This window comes from Chenopodium quinoa, unplaced genomic scaffold, assembly GCF_001683475.1.
Source record: "Chenopodium quinoa cultivar QQ74 unplaced genomic scaffold, ASM168347v1, whole genome shotgun sequence".
Taxonomy (NCBI): domain Eukaryota; kingdom Viridiplantae; phylum Streptophyta; class Magnoliopsida; order Caryophyllales; family Amaranthaceae; genus Chenopodium; species Chenopodium quinoa.
The window spans coordinates 313,106-328,978 of NW_018744780.1; the positions used below are offsets into that span (position 1 = coordinate 313,106).

The 15,873-nt window shown below is 35.6% G+C and overlaps 1 protein-coding gene across 1 annotated transcript; it reads right to left on the reverse strand.

The window, feature by feature from the left end:
• Positions 1 to 1,044: 1,044 nt before the first annotated feature.
• LOC110703792 (protein DCL homolog, chloroplastic-like) lies at positions 1,045 to 14,678 on the reverse strand. Its single transcript, XM_021881573.1, has 3 exons — positions 14,194 to 14,678; positions 10,146 to 10,260; positions 1,045 to 1,580 (listed from the first exon to the last, which is right to left on the reverse strand). Exons 1-3 carry the CDS (start codon positions 14,508 to 14,510, stop codon positions 1,410 to 1,412), a joined length of 603 nt encoding a protein of 200 aa, XP_021737265.1. The 5' UTR covers positions 14,511 to 14,678; the 3' UTR covers positions 1,045 to 1,409.
• Positions 14,679 to 15,873: the final 1,195 nt, after the last annotated feature.

Here is a 15,873-nt window from a genome sequence, read left to right on the forward strand (position 1 = left end):
ATCTGAATCCTTTGACAAATTCAAAGAATTTCAGAAAGAAGTTGAAAATCAACTTGGCTAGAAAATTAAAGCATTTTGATCGGATCGAGGTGGCGAATATTTGAGCCATGAATTCGACGATCACTTGAAAGAAAATGGTATTCTTTCAGAGTTGACACCTCCCGGAACTCCTCAATGGAACGGAGTATCTGAACAGAGGAATCGAACCTTGTTAGACATGGTTCGATCAATGATGGGTCTAAGTGAACTTCCTATCTCTTTCTGGGGACATGCGCTACAAACCGCGGCACTAACACTGAACCGCACTCCGTCAAAAGCTGTTGAAAAGACTCCATATGAATTATGGACTAAGAAACCTCCTAGGTTGTCTTTTCTCAAGATTTGGGGATGCGAAGCATATGTCAAGCGATTAAATTCGGACAAACTTCACCCCAAATCGGATAAGTGTTTCTTTGTGGGATATTTAAAAGAAACCAAAGGGTATTACTTCTACAATAAATCCGAGAACAAAATGTTTGTTGCTCGTGATGGTGTCTTTTTGGAGAAGGAACACCTTTCCAAAATGACAAGTGGGAGGAAAATCAAACTCGACGAAGTTCGAGAGGACGAGCAACAATGTCAACCTAATAAAACTGACAATCTAAGTGCTTTGGAAGTAGCTGAGAAGATTGGTCAGAATCAAACAGACAATGTAAATGCTTTGGAAGTAGCTGAGCCACACACTACTTAAAATATCAAACACTAAAAGTAGTGAAACCCAATCCAGTTATTACTTGTTAGAGGCTTACTATAACACCTTTTATATATATCCAAGTACACATATAGGTAGGTGGATAGTTTTTTGCTTTTTTTTTTTTTTTTTTTTTTGAAAGAAGAGTTTTTTGCACTTTGATATGTATTTTTGTCCATTTTATGATTTTAAAATGAGTATAAAATATTAAATGAGTAAAAATTACCTTGATTGCAGGGTGCATATAATTTCTTTTTATCTTATGGCTTTTTTTTTAAATTTCATTGGCCATTATCACATTATTGTTGATGATATAGACAAACTCCAAATTACATAAAATCAAAATCCTAATATGTACATTAATTGCATCAGGGAAAAATGATTCTGTTCAATACATTCACAAATTACATTTTTCCTACTTGTGGTACCAGAAAACTTGAAATCTACATGAAGTCTGATGACTTTCAGCTTCATAACTGTGCAGAATCCCATCATATTCTGTCTCAACTATTACATCATTACCCATTGCCAATCAAAAATTATCTGCCTTCACAATGGCTACTTGTAGGCCGAATTACCAGCAATACTATGGCGACTGGTCGAAGGACCAAAAGAAAGCATTTGCCTGATGCCTTTCATGTCACAGCAAAAATAGTTGACGCCCGGATGTCTTCAAAAGCTAACCACTGCTGCGTTTAAAATGTTCCCGTATAAACCTTTCAGCGTAAAAGGGGTATTTATTTCGAATATACTGCCGTAAACATTTCTGGTATGAGAAGTCGATCCATCCACCATCCGTCCTTACAACAAAAAGACACCTTGAATGTCGAAATTGAGGATGCCGGTCAACCTTTTGTCAAAAGAAATGAACATTAGCCAAAGCCAGCATGCTGAGCATCATCCATTATATATCAATCTCTTAATAGGATAGCATAGACTTACTGTGAATGAGAATTTTTCATGCATAACATTACAATGCCTTTCATGATAACTTTTTTCTGGTGAATCATACCTTAAAAGCAGAATACGACCTAACCTTAAATGATCACCATACATCCCTATAACGAAAGCTAAGGATAGCAACATCAGCATTTCACCCTTAACAAAATGATGAACAATTGAAGATCAAATTAGGTCCTTCTCTTTACTATAACATCTTATATGAAAGAAGCCAGTAAAGTTCTGTAATTTGTTTTTCTATTTCATAAATTGATAGTTTCAATAGGTATTATTTATGGAGTATTATGTACAACAAACTGTCTTTCCAAATAAAAAAAAGCTGCAAACAGGTAACAGAAGGAAGGGGAGGGGGAGGGGGAGGGGTAAGGGGAGGGAGGGACAAACCCCCGTTTAGTAGAAGAATAACACTTACAATTACTGCTACAAATAAAAAAGATCCACATTGGAAACCAGCAAAAAATATTGTATCAGACAAATATCAAAGTTTCTGGCAATATCACAGATTTGAGGAGCATTATTCACCTTGAACTTCCTACTCAGATGCATAACGTCAATACATTTACATGACAAGAGATCCACGTATCATTGAGGGGTCTTTTGGTTGTGCTCTAAATTGAATGAATGTGATACCTCATCCCTCCCTCAACCCCTTGAATCTCTTAACTATGGAACTACCAACACAACTTCCACTCTAGGAATGAGATCTAGCATGGATAATTCCCTTAAACAACATAGCGATACAAAACTGTACGTTGTTCATATTAGTAAAACCCAATTTAACACATGGATATAAGGAATTTAAAAATTAGAGTTCATGGCTAGGTATATGATCTTATCAAGGTGTAGTCGTTGTCATAAGCAACATAATTATTAGTAATACAAGCCATTTCAATACCTACAACAACGCAGTATGAATCCTACCACAAGACATTTACACAGATCCAACAGTATACAACCTAAATTCCCAACTAATGAAAAGTATACATTGTTTGAACACCCACATATAATAACATGTGCTACAAAGGAGACAGTTTTAAACTTGTTTACCTAGTAATGGATATACTAATGAGAATTATTATTAAATGAAAAACTAACATTAGAAATAACAGAGATATGCATAGCAGGTTCTTGTCATATTAATAATAGTCACATTCGAAGGAACTATTTCTGCATAAAATGCAAAAGACTTGAAAATTCCTCAAATTTGCTAAGTTTTACAAAAAAATTCAATCTACCATCCACATCAACAAAGATTCTAGCCTTTATATTTATTTATTTAATGAGTCAACAAAAAACTAACATTATCAGTTGAACCACTGATCGAATTGGCGGCTTTAGATTAAATAAACTTACTGCCTTGTCTATCTTAAGGGAAAATTAGAAGAAATAAAAAAAAAAATAAAAAAAAAATAACAAAACAGAGCAGCTTCCTCCACCTGCCTTTATTCTGTTCCACCACCACCCCCTGCAACACATCAACGCCTACATCCCTTGTCAGCTGTCACTGACCTTTGCCAAGACCCGGTTCTTTGCATCAACCACCACCATATGTTTATATTTCTTTCGGAGGAAATTTAGGAAAATCTGCCATAAACAACCTTTTTAACAATGTTTTTGCAAGAAACCACCTTTTACAAAACACTTGTAAGAACAAACTGGTTTTTTTTGCACCTCATGCCAGATTTGGGCGTAGACATATATTTTCAAGCACTGACCACCCACTTGCAGACCACCAAAAACCCCGTTCCAACCACATCACCACTATGATACCTGGTGGTGCTCCACCTTACTCCTCCAAAACCCACCCATACTCCCTCGAAATAAACCACCCAACCTCCTTGAAACTGCCTAGTTAGCTCCAATACCACCTAAACACTTCAAGGCCACCCATCTACCACAAATATATATTATATATACACACTAACTCTTTGTCAACCACCTAAACACCACCAAAAATCCATCCCAACTCCCTTGACATCACCCACCCACCACAAAAATCCACCCAACTACCTTTGAAAATTATCCTAATGATTGATGAGAAAAAACCCTAACCTTTACAAAAACCCAAACCACCCTAAATTGAGTTGGAAGAGAAAAAAGGAGGGAGGGAGCAATCATGGCAATGAGAGAATAGAGGTTAAAACAATTCAATGTCAGAAATTGTAAGTCGAAGGCTAGAATCCACCTTAAAGTGCTCTTCCCGAAAAATATTAACAGCATGTCTATTCTTACATGATTTTCTTAAAAAGGTGGTTTATGACAGACAAATTTTCCTAAATTTTCTTTTTATAAAAATTAAAAAAAAAAAAAAGAAAAAAAGAAAAACATTTATAATAAATCTAAGAAGGAAGACTAGTTGTACATTGCACACGACTGCCCATAACTCCTCTGTGCCATTGCAACCCGTAGCTATCGCGTTCAGATCTCTGGCAATACTGCATCACTATCACCGGGGGGAAAAACCACATAAAACAAGCCTTTTTTTTTTTGATGCATAATTAAAGTATGATATTGACAATTTAATCAAAGTGATGTTAATGGGTTTGTTTGATATTGTTTTGATCAAATTCCTATGAAATTATAAATTTTTTTGGTTTTTATTATGCTAAGAAGAAACCCGATTCGTTTGGCATTGCTGTGGTTTTCAATTTTTTGGTTTTTTGTTTTTCAAAACCATAAGATATATGTCATATAATGAATAAAAAATAGTTAAACTTATTAAAATCATGGTATTTTTGAAAACTGATAACAGAAAAGTGTAAACACCTTTTTCTTGTTTCCTGGTTTTGGTTTTTAGTTTTTTACAAAAACAGAGAACTGAAAACAAAAAACGATGCCAAACATGCCCAAAAAAATTTGTTAAAAACCTACTGACATAGAAAGTAGGTTAGGAATTTTATTTTAAAAAGAAAGCATCATCAAGGGATTTTTTAACCTTCTAACATTTTCTACATAAATCCATAGAAGGAAACACTAGCAAAATTATTTTTATAAATAGCAAAGGTTGGTAAAAATATAACAAATACGAAAGTTGTGCATATTAGAAAATCAAAATTGTCAAATTCTTTATAAGTATGCAACAAAAATATGGAAAACTACTGTATTATTCCAATCATATGACAAGGATGACACCTAAACATTATCGTATGAGGTCTAGGATGTTTGTGGACTGTGGTAAAGGAATACAGAGGATGAAAGTAGATACAAAGGTAGCATCTAAGCAAAATAATGGTAGAATATTAAGAAAATCAGGTCTTGTAGTAATAACCTTAATAAAATACTCCCTTTAGCCTTAAAAAATAATTTTTTTTTCTAGGTTTGGACACACATATTAAGGGATTTAAAACTATGCTGTGTAGATTTTTTGGTAGATGGTGAGGAAGTTTTTATTTTTATCAGTTAGTGGGTCAAAGGACCCAAATATAGAATACAAGTATGAGCTTGAGAAAAAAAGATAAGTCAAACAGTCCACATCACATGGGTTTAATAAATAAATATTCATTTTAAGTATTAATAAATGTCCCATTTCACCCAAATACATTTTCCCTAGATAAAAGTCACTTTTCGAAAATAACTTGGTTGGAAAAAGTTAAGAAGGATGTGAAGTATATGGATTTACATGAGGATGTGGCATTAGATCGAAAGGAATGGAGGAGGAAGATTTTTGTCGATGACTACACGAAATAATCACTTTTGGTTCAAGTATCCGACCCCACTTATGGGATTAAGGCTTTGATTGATTGATTAATCACTTTTCACCAACCTAACCCACTATTTCTTCGTATTCCTTTTTAATCAAATCCTACTATCTTGTTTTTTACATTCAACTTTAATAAAGAAAATATAACTTATTCTTTTATCCATCATTCTAAAAACATGAGCAAAAGGCAAATGAGATTTTATTTAGGGATGGAGAGAGTAACTAGATAATTTTGTGGACACTATAAACAGGATCTAAGAAGATTATAACAAATAAATATATAACACCTTACTCCCCCCCCTGCCCAATTCAGTTTTTCTTCTTACATTTTATGAGTGTGTCCAATCATATGTAGCAATTTAAAGAGGGCGGATTTGAGATGCTAAATTTGTTGATTTGGTATCCAAGGGTCACAGGCAAAGCAAAAAACTTAGTTCATTTAAATCAAGCACTTGCATATTGAACTAGTGGTGATGCTTAGCCCATGACCCTTGGATACCAAATCAACAAATTTAGCAGTTTAAGTATGGCTTCATCGCTTGTTTTATGCACATCAAGCGATGCGCGCTTGTAGCAGCAAAGAAAGATGGTTGATTGACAGTGGGTGCACATCCTACATGACAAACAATAGCTTGACTCTTCCATCAAAGTTCCAATTCGTATGGAGAATGGTGTTGTTGTATAGTCCACTGAAAAAGGCACAATTGGTGTTCAAACCAAGAAAGGTATGAAGTACATCATTGATGTCCTCCTTGTTCCAGATTTGAATGAGAGTTTGCTTACTGTTGCTTAGATGGTCAACAATGGTTATTCACTTATCTTTGAGAATAACCATTGCACTATCATTGACTCAAATAAGAAAGAGATTGTAAAAGTCTCGATGGATAACAGAAGCTTTCTATGAAGTGGGATTATCCAGTAGAGAATGTGAATGCGGCAAACTCAAGTGACACATGGCTATAGCATAGGAGGTATGGACTATGGACACTTTAATATGCGTGTTCTCAATGAACATCACAAGAAAAATCTAGTGAGATTTTCCTGCAATTTGCATATCTAATGATCTTTGTGAATCTTGTCAATTTGGCAAGCAACATAGGTTACCTTTCCTGAAGGAGAATGTGTGGAGAGCATAAAAAAATTGCAACTCGTTCACACTAATGTATGTGGACCTCATCAAACTTTATCTCTTGGTGAAAACAAGTACTTTATCCTTTTTATGGATGATTCCACCCGCATGACGTGGGTGTATTTCATGAGAGAAAAGTTTTCAAAAAATTTAAAGCACTGGCAGTAGCTCAAAGTTGTTGTAAACTACAAAAAATCAGATGAGATCGAGGCAAGGAATATACTACCTCTGAATTTGTTCTTTTGTGAAGATGAAGGAATTGAACATCAGCTTACACTGTTATACACTTCAGCAGAACGGAAAAATAGAACCCTGATTGAAATGGCTCGCTGTATGTTAACTGAGAAAAATCTGCCAAAAATTTGGCAGAACCGTATATTTGCTAAACACGCTGCTCACGAAAGCAGTTCTAAGTCAAAACTCCGATTGAAGCATGGAGTGGGAGAAAGCCAACAGCAAAACACTTAACAGTATTTGGATCAGTTTGCTATGCTCATATTCCATCTCAAAAGCCGAAAGAAAAATCTTCCTTGGCTATGATTCACAAGCCAAAGGGTATCAACTTTTCTATCTTAGCAATAAAAAGATCATGATCAGTCGAGATGTTGAATTCAATGAAGAAGCAAGTTGGAATTGGGACGAAGAGAAGGTTGACAAGAAATTTTTTCAAGTTAGCAGTGACATGCATGATGAACTTAGAGATGAGAATACCGAAGAAGCTCCTTCCACTCCTATACAAGCTGGAAATGGCACTGATGAAACTAGTGATGACGACAATGCCACGGGTCTAAAAGGTAAAAATTCTCTCTCGGATTTGTACGAGGAATGTCCAGTCTTTCAGCTAGAACCGAGGAATGTGAAAGATGCTACCTTGGTTTTGAAGAGCCCCTAACATATGAGCAGGCTTTTGAAGACAAAAGGTAGCAGCAAGCAATGGAAAATGAAATCAATATGATCAAGAAAAATCAGACTTGGGAGTTAGTTGATAGACCAAGTGATCGCAAAGTGATTGGTCGTCAAAGGATACTCCTAACAAGGAGGAATTGATTATGGAGATACATTAGCTCCAGTGGCTAGGCTTGACACAGTTAAAACTCTTAATGCTTTAGCAGCTCAAGAGAAATGGAAGATTTATCAACTTGATGTCAAGTCTGCCTTTCTCATATGGTGAACTCGAGGAGGGAAATTTACATTGAGCAACCTCCCGGATTTGCAATTAAAGGGCAAGAAGAAAAGGTGTGCAAGCTGAAAAAGGCTCTTTATGAGCTAAAACAAGCGCCACGAGCATGGTACATCAAGATTGACTCATATCTACTTGCACAAGGGTTCAACAAAAGTAAAAATGAGCACAATCTCTACGTGAAGAATTAAGGAGAAAATGATTTGCTCATTGTTTCACTCTATGTTGATGATCTTCTTGTCACGGGAAAAGGAGGAGATGAAAAGGAAGTTCGAAATGACAGACTTAGGCTTAATGAATTATTTCCTAGGGATGGAAGTTCATCAAGCTGAAGATGGAATCTTCATCCCTCAAAGGAAATATGCAAATGATGTTCTTAAGAAGTTTCATACGCAAAACTGCAAGCCACTCAGTACACCTCTTGTAGTAAATGAGAAGAGATGATGGTCAAAGGAAAGCTGACACCAGGCAGTACAGAAGCTTAGTTGGAAGTCTACTTTACCTCACAGCAACAAGGCCAAATCTGATGTTCGCAGCTAGTTTGCTTTCAAGGTTCATGAGTGAACCAAGTGATGTTCATATGGGTGCTGCCACCTCAGGTTGGAACCTCAGATTTTGGTGTTATGTTTAACGCAAGTGCAAACTCCAAATTGTTTGCATATTGAGACAGGTGGTTCAAACAATGACATGTAAAGTACTCTGGGCTATGCTTTTTCACTTGGATCTGGAGTGTTTTCATGGATTTCGAAGAAGCAAGAAGTAGTTGCTCAATCCACCTGAAGCCGAGTACACTGCAGCATCGGCAATTGTTAATCAAGCTGTGTGTCTCGGAAAATACTTGTTGACTTGAGACACAAACAGGAAGAAGCTACTGAAATTCTAGAAGACAACAAATCAACAATTGCAATTTCCAAAAATCCAGTTTGTTTCAGCAAGACAAAGCACATGAAGATGTATTATGCACTTCGAGAAGTTGAGCAAGAGAAAGAAGTGAAGCTGATTCATTGTCCTACTGAGTTCCAGCTCGCTGACATTTTGACCAAGGCTTTACCAAAAAGCAGATTTGAGTTTCTCAGACTCAAGCTTGGTAAATGAGACTTTTAGTGTTGAGGAGTCAGTGAAGCAATCAGTGAATTAACTTGAATGTACTTGAGTTATTAGGAGTAGTTGAAATGCCAAAAGTTGTGACTTTTCATTGCATCACAATAATGTAGAAAGCATCCCTCACCCCTATATAAAGTACTCATGTACATATCAAAAATAATATAAGAAATCTTCCTACTTTCTTTCCACATACACTGTCCAGCTTTGCTCTAACATTATAACAGAGTTTAGGAGATTTTATTGTTTAGTTAATAAATGTTATCTTAATAAAAAGGTGGAGTTAATAGGATATTGTAGAGTGTGTATTATTGATAAGTGTGGGACCCTAACTTTAAGTAGTGGCGAATTGAGATGTAAATTATATTATTGTGAGTCATTGCCAATTTCAGAAATGGGCAACCGAAATTGGGATATAAGAAAAAGATATGTGACTATGTTAAATTTTACAAAAAGAAGTAACTTGCAAAAAGGCATACCAACATCAAATACACTAAAGCAATTCCATTAGCAATGAAAGAAAATACACACAACATATTTAATTTAAAAAAAAAACACATATTTACTACTCCCAGCAGCATGTACAAAGACTGCATCACACTTCACAAGATAGTATTTTAAAGTAATGCTTACATTCCGTGTTTACAAAACTTGTTTTCACCACATCCGCTAAAAGCCATTTTATTATGAATCATTGACTAATATAACTTTCTAAAATGATTCTTAACTTTTCAATATTGAAAAACTTTATGAATGAATATAACCAATAGATTATTTTGTTTGTAATGTTTAACCATATTATCGACTCCAAAGTTAATCAGTAGGTTATCATGATTACAGATGGGCATCACTTAGGCTAATACTAAAGAAACTTCTTTATTAGAGTCTAAGTAACCACCTACAAGCATAGGTATATTACGCTAACCACTTGACCTCAAAATTAGTAAACTATAAGCAAAGTATTTACTAATGGCACACCGAAAGTGACTCCCTTGTCCCATATAATCGTCGCATCAAGATTTACACTAAATTTTAGGTGAAAATAGTAGTTAGCTAATATAATATCTAATACGAAGTATATTTTTAATAGAAAAGTATATGTGATGAGAAATAGTAACAGAACTTTTTAATTGAATGAGAGGGAGTTTAAAACCCTATGTTTTGGTCACCAGAAAGAACAGTTATAAAATATTAGTGCGTCCATACTATAAAAAGACTTGTGTCAACTAAATTGAGATAGATGTAGATAATAAGTGAGACAATGATATCGGGATATAAGTAGGATGAAAAAAAAAAGAAAAAAAAATAAAAACTACAACAATATGGTGGGGAGATTGAGTCATACCATAATTGAATCCAGTCCACATCCAATTTTATCTTCAGAACGAGGATGATAAGCAAGCAACCTCTCTATGACAACTTTTTCGTCATCAGATGTAAGACGTTCCCCATCCATGTACCTGCCAATACAAAATGTCAACCAGGGTACAATAACCTTAGAGTATGTGAGGATCATATAGGTTCATGCAAGTTCTAAGGACTAGATTACTAAGCATGTCAATGGGCTCCACCCACAGCCATAACTCATGATACATGTTTGGGATTAAGTTCGTGATAATTACAAAAAGAACACTTTAATAGCTGTTTGCAATTCTTCTTGCTATAAGAAAAAGGCTCTCCTTGAAATTATTTTCCTCGTTTTTATTACAAATCAAGGAATGATGTAAATATCAATTCCATGATTTGAATAACGATAATGAAGCCTTAAGAAAAATGGTAGAAAATAAGTAAACCCAGCATTATCCTCTGGTAGGAAGTTATGGTGCTCAAGGTTAATGTCGAATCGCTGTATTTAAGAATTCTGTTTTTTATTTCAGCAGGTGTCATCTTTGTGTAATATTAGTTTTGATAAGAATTAACAAGAACAAGTGATTAAGGAAAAGGACTTTGAGTTAAAATCCACTTCTTTTTACTTAAACCTAAAATCTCCTCTACGAGAATGAAGCTTGTGTAGGACTGTGTCACTCTATAATTTTTGCATCTCGCTTAGATACGAGGGAATATAATTCTAGAATTCCTTTTATAATGTATCGATGTTTCTCCCTTTAATGAATTTTTAGTCTTCAATCAAATGTGGATTATAATATACAGCCCGTATGGTCAGTATTAATAGCAATTAGTAAATAGTTTACTAGAAATTTTGCCATAAAAGACTCAAGCTTCTGTTAATGAAGTCTAGAAATTTTCATGAGGACCGTTTCTGCTTTGAATCAGTCTATGCCAAAGAGAAACACACTTTGGTAGAGACACCCAATTACTATTTACCTAGGCCACCTCCCCATCAGCTCTACAGACACAATCCCATCTCACAAAATGATATCTCTCTACTTTGGACATACCCCAGAACACTGAAAATCTCTCATCACCTTCCAATTCTTAGCTACACCTATTGAATGTTTAAAGACGCAAAATATATAAAACTGTAAATAGATAAGACAATTCTGCACAAAACTCATACAACCACATAAAGATAAAACTACTTAGAAACCCTCTCTATAAGTAGGTTCCAAAACTACAACTAAAAAGATTTCAAGACAAGTCTAAAGGAAAGTCATATAACCACATAAAGAAATATAAGCTCTCTGCAACGAGCCAAAAAGCTGCATTGCCACGCAGACTAATCACGTATGAGAGGAGGCGCAAAAGGAACCATTAGGGGTTGTGTGAGTGGAGCAGCGAAATTCAGAAGAATGAGACAAAGTATGGCAGGGGGGCTGTCAGGATATTTTGTTCACTTTTTGCTGATTATGTACATATAAAAAGGGGAAGAACGGTTGTGCTTAGGTAGCTTGTTTGTGGTATTTGGAACTGAGAGAGTAGTGACCTAAAGTCACCTCCTTTAGTCTACACACTTCCCCCTTGTTTATCCCTACATTTCCATCTCCCAAAATAAATCTTAAAGTCCCATAAAAACATTAATATTAACTATCAACGATCAAACACTAATTGTAAATTATAATTCTATAAAATTTAACCACCTACCACAAGATAAGGGGAAGAGATTGCTTATTTTACTCTTCATTGTAATCAATAAGTCTTCAATTTTATCATAAATTCAAAAGCTAAACAATCCAAACAAGGATAGAGTCCATAGAGATGTTATCTATCTCCCAAATTTCTCCAACTATGGTCTTCAATCTTATAGAACCAAAATACAGCCTTAATAATTAACACTTCTACTTTTTTACCAAGCAAAATAATAAGAATGATTACAAATCTCACACATGTGGAAGTTGAGTAGAGTAGCAATGATGCCTCTCAAACAGTTGTTTTATTTATTTTTATAAAAATTTCAATGATATCATACTTTCACTAATTGTCTCAATAAATAAAAGGTTGTTGAAATGATGAAACTCTATTTTTGTGGAGTATATTTTTTGGAGTATACAGGTTGAAAGAGGTTGATTATTTATATATATATATATATATATATATATATATATATATATATATATATATATATATTGAACCCTTCCCTTATATAGATTATATATATTGAACCCTTCACTTCTATCTCTAATCATCTTCTTCTTTCACTTTGAATTCATCCCTCCTTCTCTCCCTTTCTCTCTCACTCTTGATTTATCTTCCTATTGCACTCTCAATGTCATCCATGGCTGGGAATGATTAATTTAATATCAATTATATCTTCAAATATAAATGCAGAAAAATAAAATAAAAAATAAGGAAAGGTTCTTTGTTTCCTTTTCTGCAATAATCTCGTCTGACTGCCTAAAAAAACACAGAGACATAAACTCATACTTGAAAAAATGTTCAATCTATCTCTCCTTTACAAAGTGGATGTATTTTACACGGCAAATTTTTTTGTTTAATTTGTTTTGTACGTCTTTTTTCTTGTTGAAGATTACCCAGTTAGAAATAACAAGCACATGCACAACAAATCAATGATAGATATTCCATTCTTTTATATTTGTGTTTTTTCTAGTATTGTTCATGAGTTGCCTTCATTCTCCGCTAGTTATTTAGGAGCCAAAATTAAAGAGATGATACTTATTTCAAATGAAGGAAGCCTGCATTGCCTAAGGATAACAAATCTCCTGCACATTGCTTCACATGATCACTTTTAACCAGAATGTTTGTCAGTATAACATAATACCCAGCTCTTTTCCACTCTTTATGTATCAAAAATTCTTCCAGTCCATTTACTTCCACTAAAAGACCTTCGAAAGAGCAGTAACATCAGGCAACTCAGCAACTGTCAGTTGTTCCTTTAGTACCTTCATTATAGAGTGTATGTGTGTTTATAAGCAAGAGTGAGGAATTACACTGCCAAACCACTATCAAACATATACAACCTAGCCAAAATTTGGAAAAGAGCAAACCTTCAACCCCACAACTCCCCCCCCCCCTCCCTCCCTATGCCCCTTAGCAAACAAACTAATAGAGACAATGCAAATCCGTAACTCAACAAATGTTTTACAAAAGCAATATCCAAACTATACTTTTAGTATCACTTATAATCTAAAGGTTATTCAAGTCTATAACTTTTTGTTCCCTGTAAGCCTCATCACCGGTTTTCCACACACAGATAGTAAACAATGTTATCCATATTGAGGTGTACGAAATTTACAAATTCCATTGAAACAACCAGGAAAATAACCATCAAGAGTAATAACTAATACCCCTTTCACACTTTTTATTTCTATCACGAGAAAAACTCTTTTCACTTTTATTGTTGAAAATAAAAGATTCTAATTGGATGTCTAAGGGCGAGTTAAGGTTTAAACCAAAATCCACTTATATCAAAGAGATTCATGTTTGGATAGCAACTTGGAATTGAAAGAAAGAGAAGAGGAATGAAATGAAGGGAGAAGATCTAACTTCATTTCCCTCCAAATCTTTCCACTTTGGAAGAGGGATTGTAGTTGATGAGGGAGGGAAAATGGATCGCTCCTTCCTCCCTTCCTAGCTAAAATTCTTTATCCAAACAAAGAATTTGTTCCCCTTCGTTTCCCTTCCCTCCTTTTCTCTCCATTTCCTTCTATCCAAACAATATGTTTAAAGATAAGGAGAGCAAAACCCATCCTCTCAAAACAAATACGCAGGTCAAATGTTATTCCATGATACTCATATACACACTTATATACTAGGACCTATGTTCTTCCGACTCTCCATTTCACCTCAAATACCCGTGAGGCCATGCCAAATGATCCCAAACACGACTTCGACCATGACTAAAACTTCTAGCAAAGTCTAAATAACATAAATTAAAAGAAATATTGGTTCAAAATTAAATTCATCAATTGTGTAAACACAAGCAGAGCAATCGACAGAAAACAAACCATAGTTTGGACAGAATAAATAAATAATACCTATTAGAGTGGATAATGTCTTTGGCAAGAAAAGTAACAGGCTCAATATCCCGAAGAATCTCATCTTCTTTATCTTTCCATTTTCTATAATTAAGCTCATCAATTCCGTCGAATAATTTGGGAGGCTCTTTAACCCTCAACAATTCACTCGCCGACGAGTAAACATCCTCTTCCGAACGAGTTGACTCAGAAGAGGCGGCTGAGCAGAAGCGATGCCGGATAGGAGTGATGAAGACGGCGGTGAGTTTATGGTGGTTGTGAAGGAAAAGGCGAAGGCGGAGAAGGGGCAGGCCACGCAAAAGTGGAGGCGCAGCCATGGAAAAGGGTAGTGCAGTGCAATGCACTAATGCAGTGTATTGCACAGCCGAGTGGCGGGGATTACCCTCTTTGATAAGAGAGGGAGGATAGAGAAGAGGGAATGAGGAGTTTTGTTTGTCGTTTCAAGGGAGGAGTTTTGTGAAATTTTTGGGCCGGGAATGGAAGGTAAGATTTTAGGTCCTACTTATCTTTGGAAAATTTTAAGTTAATTTGTCATAATAATGCCATGTACTCTTGAGCTTCTAGGCAGAGCAAAACAAAGCAAAATCGATTTTAGCATAATAGAGCAGAGGGGTAGAGCAAAGAAGATTTCACAATTATTATTATTATTATTATTATTATTATTATTATTATTATTATTATTATTATTATTATTATTATTATTATTATTATTATTATTATTATTATTATTATTGTTTTGGGTAAAAATACCCAAGGCCACGTGGCCCAATAAAATGGTGACACGTGTCACTTTAAGAGAGGTTCAAAATGAACCAATACCCTGCTGATACGTGGCATTCCCAATTGTTTCGGGGTTTTTTGATGTCCTGCGGGAGAATTACAATTCCAAAACTGACCTCTGGACGCATGTACCTGCAAAACAACGGAGACTCCTGTGGGTGAGAGTTCCGCCTCCGAGGATCAAGTTAGAACGTGTTTGAGGAGTAAAGTGCGGAAAGTAAAGGGTCTCCCTTGGATTCCAAGAGAGTATCTGCAATGTGTAATTGCTCAGTTCGAGGTGTCAGGTGTCTGACTTTCTCTAATTGTGAGTTAATGTGTATCTGAATTAATTGTTTTTTTTTAATGATGTTCCTTAGAGGGAACATCTCCCTTTTATAGGGTGTTGAAAAACGTGCCCAGTACTAGGTTTCAGTAAACCTAGAACTAACTGGGCTTTGCCTAGGAATTTGGGCCGTTAGAGGCCAATTTCTGGGTTGGCTATCTATCTGCCACGTGTCGTGGCCCGATTGGTCCACCCTATACCTCTCACGAGGTGACACGTGGCGGACTCTGGGTGGTCCACGTAGCGGACACGTGACAGGGCTTGAGTGGTCTACGTGGCAGGGAAAAATCCCCTAATCATTTGCCCCTCATAGGGGTGACGTGGCATGCTACATGGCGCCTGCGATAGGTGTCCCGCTATGATTGGCTAACGGTTTTTACCGATTTTTTTTTTACCCTTGAACTTCCCCCCTATAAATAGGGGATGTCCAAATCATTTGGACATTCTAAAAACTTTTTCAGACAGAACTTTGGACTTTTGCTCTGACATTTTGGACGACTGCCGCTTGCTTTCAGACCGCCTGCTTCTTCAGCCGCCAGATTTTTCAAAAGTTCAGACTTCTCTACTCAAAGGTAACT

Bases quoted from the DNA above. Each gene is read 5' to 3' on its own strand.
- LOC110703792 (XM_021881573.1), bottom strand. From the start codon at position 14,510: ATGGCTGCGCCTCCACTTTTGCGTGGCCTGCCCCTTCTCCGCCTTCGC. The intron at 10,261-14,193 runs GTATTATTTATT...TTGTATTGGCAG, and splicing joins GACATTATCCACTCTAATAG to GTACATGGATGGGGAACGTC. The intron at 1,581-10,145 runs GTATGACTCAAT...TTTTGACAAAAG, and splicing joins GTGGACTGGATTCAATTATG to GTTGACCGGCATCCTCAATT.